The 9,967-nt window shown below is 45.0% G+C and overlaps 1 protein-coding gene across 1 annotated transcript; it reads right to left on the bottom strand.

Moving 5' to 3' along the window:
* Positions 1 to 4,553: 4,553 nt before the first annotated feature.
* Positions 4,554 to 5,666, bottom strand: LOC114503110 (olfactory receptor 13C7-like). Its single transcript, XM_028520512.2, has one exon. It carries the CDS (start codon positions 5,519 to 5,521, stop codon positions 4,562 to 4,564), a length of 960 nt encoding a protein of 319 aa, XP_028376313.1. The 5' UTR covers positions 5,522 to 5,666; the 3' UTR covers positions 4,554 to 4,561.
* Between the last annotated feature and the right edge of the window lie 4,301 nt (positions 5,667 to 9,967).

Raw genomic sequence — 9,967 nt, 5'->3', positions numbered from 1 at the left:
TTGTCTTATCGCATGTTAAAGGTTATTTACTATATATATGTAATAAGCTCAAATCAAATACCTGAGAAACCTCCATTTGGGAGCAGTTCGATTCGTGTTTGCTCAGACTAAATTATTCAAGCGTTTTGTCTGTTTTAATTCTGATACCTTCTTTCACGCTCTCTTCCACAGCTGGAATAAATATGTCATTCTGTTCATTGTTAGCTTTTTGTAATCATGATGATGTTTTATGTTTAATTTTAATCCAACTAAAGTTTATGGCAGCGTATGGCGTGACCTATGGATCAAAGGCACATCTTCATCCAGCTGAATATTGTTGCTGTCCCACTGTTAAAAAGTTGTGCTATTAATTTTGATTTAACATATACATATTAATTTCATGTAGTTGGAATTTTCTGGTATATCTGATGCCACTAACTTTACTAAGCTTAAAAAAAACAATGGGCCCTGGCTGGCGTAGCTCAGTAGATTGAGCGCGGGCTGGGGACTAAAGTGTCCCAGGTTCGATTCCCAGCCAGGGTACATGCCTGGGTTGCAGGCCAGAACCCCCAGCAACCGCACATTGATGTTTCTCTCTCTCTCTCTCTCCCTCCCTTCCCTCTCTAAAAATAAATAAATAAAATCTTAAAAAAAAAAAATAAAATAAAATAAATTAAAAAAAAACAATGGTGTATAGTTCACTAATTGTTACTTTGTACTAAATTCAAATCTGATGGGAAAAATCTAACACTGTTACCTTCACAAAATCCTGTATTGTTCAATTGTTCTTCACTAGCAATTTCTGGAGTTCAATAGAATCTTTTGGGGGGTTAAAAACACTAAATAACTATGTTTTCTAAACTCAGGTTTCCTATTGGCCTTTCCTTGGACCTGGCAAAGTTTGAATCTTTGGAGACAGAGCCCAGAAGTATGCATATCAAGAAGTTCTGCTGTTGGTTACGATTTGAGAGCTTCCACCATAGAAATCAAGGTTATTTTTTATTACAATACTTCTCTGGTCAATTGCTCTGCCTTCCCATATGTTCACATAACACAATCTCTTTTTATTGACTCAGTCTATTATGTTGGGAATTATGTGTGTCCCCAATTCTTTAGAACTTAATACTACTGTAGATATGCTATTCTTCCTGTTGTTTTTTTTCTCTGTCTACTGATGGTATGCAGAAGTACAATTGATTTTTGAGAAGTTACTCCTATTTTTTTAACATTTCTGAACTCATATTCCTGCTAATAGTTTTCTGGTTTAGTTTTAGAAATACAAAAATTGTGTCTTCTGCAAAATTTGGCAGTCATTCTTCCTCTGTTATATTATTTATGCCTCTTATTTTGCATTTGGCCACATTTTTATATCTGTTTGCACTTGTGCGTTTAGAGCTAATTGAGTAGAAATGCATGGTTTCCAGGCTAGCATGTAAGAATCTTGAAGTCACCACACTTTACTAGCAAGTAAAAAGATGAACATGCTGATAAATCAACAATCCTTCTTAGACCCATAAGAGAAGCAAGGTCACAGGGCAAACTGCTGCCCGGACATCAGTCAGAGGGACCAGACTGGGTTGCCAATGCGGGAAGGCTGGGCTCACAGCAGGAGACTTCCACACAGGAGCTGCTTCCCTGCCTCTTCTTTCAGCCTTGGTCCCAAGTCCGCTGGGGCCTGCTGCTCCAAGCATGACCTGCAGGGCAGCCGCAGAGGCATCACCTGGGAACTCGTCAGAGATGTAGAATCTTGGACTCCACCTCGGATTCACTGAATCTGAACCTGTATTTTCACAACATCCTTCGGTGACTAGTGAGCACATTAAATGAAGTTCAAGAAGCTCTGTATCTCAGGGTCTTGCAGAAATGTCCACCAGATGGCGGTTTACAGCAGGCACAAGGCGCAAAGCCCAAAGTCAGGCACTCACGTCTCCTTCAAACAGTGCTCTGGGTGGCACTAGCGGTTTGGAGTCATTGCCTGTGAACTGTGGAAAGCAATGGGAGAGCGAGCCCAGAGGAGACCCCTTATCAATGAGTAACAGGTCGTGGCGTGTGAGCCATCAGTTCTCCCTCTCTGGGCTTTCCACAGGTGTTTTCACAAACATTGCCGAGTGAGAGGGATGCGGTGATAAACTCTCATCTTACCGACAAGGAAATTGAGGCCCAGAGAAGGAAAGAACTTAGCCAAGAGCTCAGCAGTGGCAAATGGTATTGGAGACAGAATTGGAAGGCAGGTCCCTGACTGCCTGGCCTAAGCTGAGAGCACCTTTAGAGGGACATGGCAGGGGGTGCCCAACCCCAGTCTGTGCTGACCTGAGCCGTCTGCCTACCCCACTCCTGATCTTCCCCCACCCAGCTGCTCTTTGAATAGCTTTCTGATTTTCTTTGAGAGTGCTAGCAACAGCTGTCGTAGTAATTCAATTTGGAATGTTAATGGACTTTCCACAATACTAAGGGCCTGGACTTAACCCCCAAGCATCAGGTGTAATTTAGAACAACCAAGATCGTCCCTGGTCCCTAGAGGGTCCCCTGGGAATTCTGATGGTCCCTGAGTTTGTGGCCAGTGTCACCTGTGAGCCACTGACTCTTCCATCAACTTCAATCCCAACCTACTTACTTTTGCTGTTTTTGATAGAAGAACAAAGATCCACTTGCACAAGCCCAAGTGAATTTTTCTCGTATTTTCTCCTAAATAAAAATTCATTTAGATTGAGTAGGGAAATCATGTTGAATTCAAGAAAGGAAGTCTAAACAGAATTGAGGCTAACCAAGCCTGAACAATGTGTGCCCAGACTATAAGGAAATTTTAAAAATATTTTTTGGGAAGCAAAGGGTTATACAAATCCTCATTTCTACCCCTGTTGAAATATTTGATAACATTTTTGGATGCTGGTTTATCAGACGTGGTTGTTACAGATTTTGGGTTATTTATGTATTCTTTGCACAGCAGGAAGTCAAAATGTGAGAAATAACTGGTTGGAATAAAAGTCCAAATCAATGGTACTCCATTGAGCACCAATGGTACAAGTGGTACTCCAACCCTTACCACTCAGATGTTTGTTTCTTTTGAGCTCTCAGTGTGCAGGAAATCACTGAGTTACATTAGTAAATTGTGGGAGAAAGCTTAACTCAAGCAGCCATAAATCAATGCATTGTTCTTAATCTTTCCCCATACCAGTTATAAAACCACATACAAACACACATATGTGCACATACATGCATACAGGGTGGGGAAAAAGTAGGTTTACAGTTGTTCATATGGAAAATATTACAATAGTTAAGAATAAACTGTCTTGTGTACTCACAACCATAAACCTATTTTTGCCCCACCCTGTACACCATTCTTAAAAGAGATGCCATTTTCAATGCAAAGATTTTCCTGATGTTGGATTTAATACAATTACTTACTAGGTAATATAGATTCCAAACTTCAATTTTTTTCAATTCAAATGGGTTGTAAATATATAGACTTTATACAGCAATAGAAAATGAATACAATTTTGGAGGCAACTATCAACCAGGAAGAAGAGGGAGCTGATTGAACATGGGGGTGAGGAAGGAAGAGGGAGGGAAGAAAAAGAGAAAATAACCTGTGGTATACTAATAATAATTAAAGGACAAAAGTTTGGTAATAACTCACTTTTACAAACACAAATTTAAGTGCATTAAAAATAATCTCTGTAACACAGTAAATACACACTATTCCAGCCCATTCCTTGCACATCGGAGAAAGTTGTAGACTCAGAGCTCTGAGAGCTACACTGTTCCCATGGCCACTAGTGGCGGGGAGTAACTCTCTGCCGGCCTCTCATTAACTGTGGGATTAAGAATGATTTTTGCATTTGCTTCCCCCCCAATATTTTGGGGGTTTCATCACAGCATGGGCATACTTATGGAGTGTGTGCTGGGTGTATGTAACTGCCACCCATGCGCCACATCAGTTGCACGGATGAAAGTGTGGGAGCTGCAGGCACTGCGTCAGGCAGCGCTCTACCACCTGCTGCAGTGAGGTGGTGCGGCTGCCTCTGAGCTTCCCTGCAGTGCTGGTAAAGAGGAGGATATGGTGAATGGCAAGATTCCATTAGATCAAAACAAAGCAGCTGCTCACAATAAGTCCTACTATTTCTAGTGCTAATATCTGAGTGGCATTCCTGTCATGGTGCTAATGATCACTGTTATAGGCTGCGGCAGATGGCATTTCCCAACTTATCCATCCATCAGATAGAGCGAAAGTCTCTGGGGTGAGGCCGGAGCAGAACTGAGTAAGCAGCGGTTCTACCCAGGGAAAGACAGTGTGCCCTAAGGGCCTGTACCACTCAAATGTTTGTTTCTTTTGAGCACATCTACTCCTTACAGATATTCATCAAGTTCTGGTATCAGAAGATTGAAGATTTGGGCAGCAAAGTATAGCTCTGATATGACACAGTATAGTTTCATATGAAGCCAACAAACTAATCAGTAGTACCAGAAATGAAAAGGCTTTTTCCACTGATAGGCCAAGGGCCCCCCTGGGTTACCATTTTCCCACAAGTGCAATGAAGAGTTTGGGGGCCTTGTGTTCTGACAGTGCAGGTGCCTGTGACAGTCACTTAGCGAGGTGTTTCTGAAGAACTAGGTTCCTCACAGCAGCCTTCACATCCTTGTTCCTCAGGCTGTAGATGATGGGGTTGAGCATGGGGGTCACCACCCCGTAGAAGAGGGAGATGAGTTTGTCTGAAAGGTCCTGTTTGTCTGCTCCCAGTGGGTCCTTGGATTTCGGTTTCCCGTACATGAACAGGATGGTCCCGTAGAAGACAACCACAACTGTGAGGTGGGCAGAGCAGGTGGAGAAGGCCTTTTTCCTCCCCTCGGCCGAGGGGATCCTCAGGATGGCAGCCATGATGAACACATAGGAGATGAAAATGAACAGGACAGGGATTGCAAGAAAGATAACATTGGCCACAACCATGCTGATCACATTGATGGAGATGTCAGCACAGGCCAACTTCAGGACAGCCAGGATCTCACAGGTGAAGTGGTTGATGATATTGTCTCCACAGAAGGGTAGCCTCATGGCCTGGGATGTCTGAACTACTGAGTTGGTGATACCAGCTGCCCAGGAGCTGGCAGCCATGGGCACATAGGCAGCCTTGCTCATGACCATGGGGTACCTCAGGGGGTTGCAGATGGCCACGTAGCGATCAAATGCCATCATACTCAGGAGCACACACTCGGTGGCTCCCATGGCAAAGGAGAGGAACATCTGCACGGCACAGCCTGAGAAGGAGATGCTTTTCCTGGGGGTCAGGAAGCTGTCAAGGATGAGGGGGACTGAGGAGGTAGTGTAGCAGATGTCCAGGAAGGAGAGGTTCCGCAGGAAGAAGTACATGGGCGTGTGCAGGCGGGAGTCAAGGACGGTCACCAGGATGAGGACCCCGTTGCCCAGCAGGATCACCAGGTACATCAGCAGGATGAGCACAAAGAATATTTTCTCCAGCGCTGGGTGAGCGGAGAGGCCCAGCAGAATGAACCCCGCCACGGTGGTGGTCCGATTGGACCTGTTCATGTTGTATTGATTCTGCCACTCACAGTAACTGAAAAGGCCAGCCTCAATGCTCTGTGACTTGAGGCTGTGTCTGAGCAGCCGGGCAAAAATCCCCACCCTGCTGAGCAACTGGAAAATAGCTTTGACAATTTGGTCACCTCTATAGGATTCTAGGAAAAATGTAGTAGAAATCAATATTTAACTTCTGTTCCCAGTAAGAAAAAAAAAACACAAGTTAATTTGGATTTACTCTCCTGCTGATGGCAATGATAAAAACTGGACAAACTATGTAAAACATCTGTGTCAAGCATTGGCAACGTAATGAAACAACAAGGAATCGTAAGGCCATAAGTCTGGGATAATGTAGGAACTCAGAGAGGTAAGACCAGCGTTTGCAGCTGTGTGTCACTGAGAGGCTGAGAGGCACTACTGCTGGCCTCCTGGAGCTGGGGAACAGGTTTTGAAGTGCCAGGCCTACCAGAAAGCTGTTTCTAACTAAACTTCTTCCCGTAGGAGGAGACCCCCAGCCCCCAGGGCAACACCACAAGAATAGGAGTGAATCAGGAGGAAACACCCATTTCCAGGTTTTACAGCTAGTTTCAAATCTTCCCAAGCCCTGAGACTGGACTGAGATTGTCCCAGATTTTTGGTGCTCCAAAATATCTGACAGAAGCAAACATGAATCCGCTCTAAAGGAAAGTAACATCACTACACTCTCTAAATCACTTCCACAGATAACTGTGCCAACACAACATCTGGTACTCATTAATAAAAAAATTAAGGCACATAGGCGACAAGACAATATAAACAAAAATCAGCAGAGTGATTCAAACTGTGGGTGGTGGGCTCTTGAAGCTGTCACGGCCACAGCTGCAGACGTGTGCGGGCCCTGGAGCGCTGCATGCTGGGGCCTGGCCACACTGGTCCCCCAGCTGCGCTATGCACTGTGGTCAAAACATGGAAACAATCGTGGTGGCCTTCAATAGATGATTGGATAGAGAAGAGGTAATACATACAATGGAATACAACTCAGCCACAGGGAGAGATGAAATGCTGCCATTTAGGCGACATGGATGGATTTTTGAGAATATCAGCTAAAGCAGCAAAATAAGTCAGGCAGAAAAAGTCAAGAGCATATGATCTCACTCATGTGTGGGTTATAAAACTGACAGAAACAAGTGAAGAAACAAGACAAGTGAACGACTCATAGACCCAGACAACAGTGTGGTGGTCACCAGAGAGAAAGGGGAGTGGAGGGGAGGTAGTAATGGGTAAAGGGTGTCATATATGACGACAGGAGGAGATTTGACATTGGATGGTGAACACACAATGTAATATACAGATTATGTATTATAGAATTGTACATTTGAAACCTATACAATTTTATTAGCCAGTATGTTACCTCAATACATTTAATTTAAAAAATTTTTTAAAGAAAATCAATAGGAAAAAAACAGAAACTCAAGTGTCCATCTCCTTGGGGCTGGTGGGAGGCACTCTCCGGTGGTATCACCCGTGGAGAGAATGAGCCCAGACACAGTGCCAGCGTCTGAACGTGCTATTGATCCTTTTGCACATTCAGGGCAGTGAGTGGGCCTTGCGTGCACTGTGGCCAGGCTGAAGGAGAGTCCTGACTGAACAGTCTTTCTTCTCGTCATTCTCCATCTGCCTGCACCAGGGGCACCAGCTTGGCCCTGAGACTGTTCACAGAGCCTCGGGTCCTGCTCTGTCAGCCCTTCTCTCCAGGACGGCTAAGTGCTCCCCGAACTGGGGTGTGTTCTGAAGCAGTAGAGAACTTTCAGGGGACAGTGAAGGTGCTGGGCACTCAGTTTTATTTGCTCTGTATCTAAAATGCTCATGGACTTCCCAGATGTCCATAGTTCCAAGAGCTCTCAGCCATCTGGCCGCTTCCTCGGTGTGCAGTGGCGCTTCCTTCCTGGGGAGCCCAGACACTCCCCTGTTGGTGCTTAGCATTATAGCTGGTACCAAAGCAGGGCCATCATAATTTAATTCATGCTGATAGACATTTATTGAGCATCTTCTCTGGGCCAGGCATAAATTCTAGGTGCCAGGATCACAGCAATGAAAAGCATAGCCCCAACCTCAAAGAGCTCAAAATTTAGTGGTATGTGGTAACAGGGATTGGGGGGAAATGGTGATCACCATAATTAATTACCTAAGTACTCACATCACCATCATTGTCAATGTCATCATCATCATTATCATCATTGACTATAACAATCACTCTAACACTACTAACCTTAGGGTACATTTAGCCTTAGGGTGCATTTAGCAATCTGCTCCCTTTCCAAAGTAGAAAGCTCCTTATTGCATTCCTCATAGTCCTCCACCTGGCCTGGCTCCCTGAGTGATGTGGGGTGTGGTGGTGAACTTTCTAGCAAGGCTCCTTTAGGTAGTTCCCCTTCGATATTAGGCTAAAATCTGCTCTTTTGCAGCTTTAACCCCTCTTCCACAGGAAGCCCTCCACATATCCAGAAATAGTGTGGCTTCAGCAGAAAGATAAACAAGGGCAGTCTCTATTTTTCTCCCAGGGCCTTAAAAATTTAATATATCCCGTAGAGGCATGTGTACCATCCAGAAACTGATTACAAAAGCTGGTCAGTACTGAGAACTGTCTCCATCTGGAATCCTCGAGTTGCCCGGGACGCTCTGGGCTTACTCAGGTGTCCAGGACACCTGCTACCTGTGATGTGTGTCCTGGGGCAATGAGTCAGTCCCAGGTAGGTTTTTGCTCGGTCAGCCAGCCCTCCAGCCTCTCCCAAGAACCTGGATCACGTAAGGAAAATATTCCCTCCATGTCTTCATCATCAGATCCAGAAACATGGCTTCTTATTATTGCTGGGCTTTGGATTCTTAAGTGCAAAAGGAGAAGGGGTCCCCATTTTTAATTAAGAAGGGACAACTGTATGAAATGAAGGCTACGAGCTATGGAGTCCTGGGCAAGCCCTTCCCCTCTGCATAAAGCCAGGTGAGGCCGAATGACCTTAGAGATTCCCACAGTTTGATGGGTCTGTTGGACTCCTTGACATTAACATTATATCAGTGAAAGGACTTCCTCTCTCTCCTTCTCAAACCCACATGCTATTACAATCAAATCTGATGGCAGAAATGCAGCTGTGCTAATGGAGATTTTGGTATGATCAAAACCTGTGCTTACCTTTGTCAGAAAAATAGTGAGCGATAATGGTTTGTTTCCTAAGGGCGAAGGCTCAGAATGTGTGGCGGCCGGCCGAAGGGTCCAGCCAGCCCTCTCCCCTCGCCTTTGTGCTCAAGGCACATTCTCCAAAAGACTGACAGTGCCCTTAGAAGGTAATTTAAATTCCAGTCTTCTCTTGGGGACCATTTTAGTCCCTCAAGTCATTTAAAGTTTGGAAAGTAAGTTGTACTCAGTTTGTATTCTTCTGAGATAATATCCCTAAGATCCAATTATGATGAAAGCGCTGGAGGTTTGCTGCCTGCTTCCCCTCCCCTTGCCTCCTTTTCTCTTTCTCCCTCCCTCCTTGCCTTTTCTCTGAACACTCTAATCCCATTCACAGAGTCCAGAAGCCCGCTGGTCACTGATTACAACACTCATTCAGACCCCCAAGTCTTTTCTCCTAGGATATAGCCACGCCCCATCACTCTAGGTCTGTGCTTATACAGTGGTTTTTTGGAAGTTCTGAGTGGAAGACACACTTTCCCTTTAAAATTTCAGGTCATTGTATTAGGCCCCATGAATCAACCTACCCTGTTCTTCCTTAGTCTTCACTTGACCTTCATCTAAGTCATGGTTCTTTCAGTTTCCTACCATCTGTGCATGTGCTCTGAGACCTCATGGGAGTCACTGCCAGAATGTGACCTAGAACAGGGATGGGGCCAGAGAATGGGCACGTTCCTTTGTGTCCATTCCTTTGTGGCCTTTTGTGTGCCCATGCTCTGGACCCATCCCTTTATTCAGCAGGTGATTATTACACAAAGGGCCGTAATATTCTGCTTTCTGGAGTGCACCTCCTAGTGGCAAGAAAGAGGTGAAAAGTAAGTTACCAACAAGGTGGGAAGCACAGGACGGGAGAATGCCCACACTGCTGTGAAGCCCAGAGGGAGGCCGGGGCCAGACTTCCTGGAGGTGATCCGAGGTCGGTAGTGTGTTGGAGCTGGCTCAAAGACTGCACGTATCTCCTCCCAGCTGCTGATCAGTGACGTCATTAGTAGCTTAAAATTGAACATCATGGTGGGAGTGTTTATATCACAGAAATCAGCAAATGATCCAGATCAGGGTGTTTGTTTGTTTGTTTGTTTGTTCTGGAGATCTAGTTGTTAAACATTTACCAGCACACCACTGGAGTGGACAGCAGGTTACCTGATGAAGGGCAGTGGGGAAGCATCCCAGGCAGGAGGGGCTGCATGAACAAAGGCACAAAAATGAGAAGAGCCCAGGCCTGGGGAGAGATCAGCAGCAGTGCAGTG

The sequence above is a fragment of the Phyllostomus discolor genome, chromosome 3, assembly GCF_004126475.2.
Source record: "Phyllostomus discolor isolate MPI-MPIP mPhyDis1 chromosome 3, mPhyDis1.pri.v3, whole genome shotgun sequence".
NCBI classification, from domain to species: domain Eukaryota; kingdom Metazoa; phylum Chordata; class Mammalia; order Chiroptera; family Phyllostomidae; genus Phyllostomus; species Phyllostomus discolor.
Note: the sequence above shows the minus strand (reverse complement) of the source record. Positions and strands in the feature narration are given on the sequence as shown.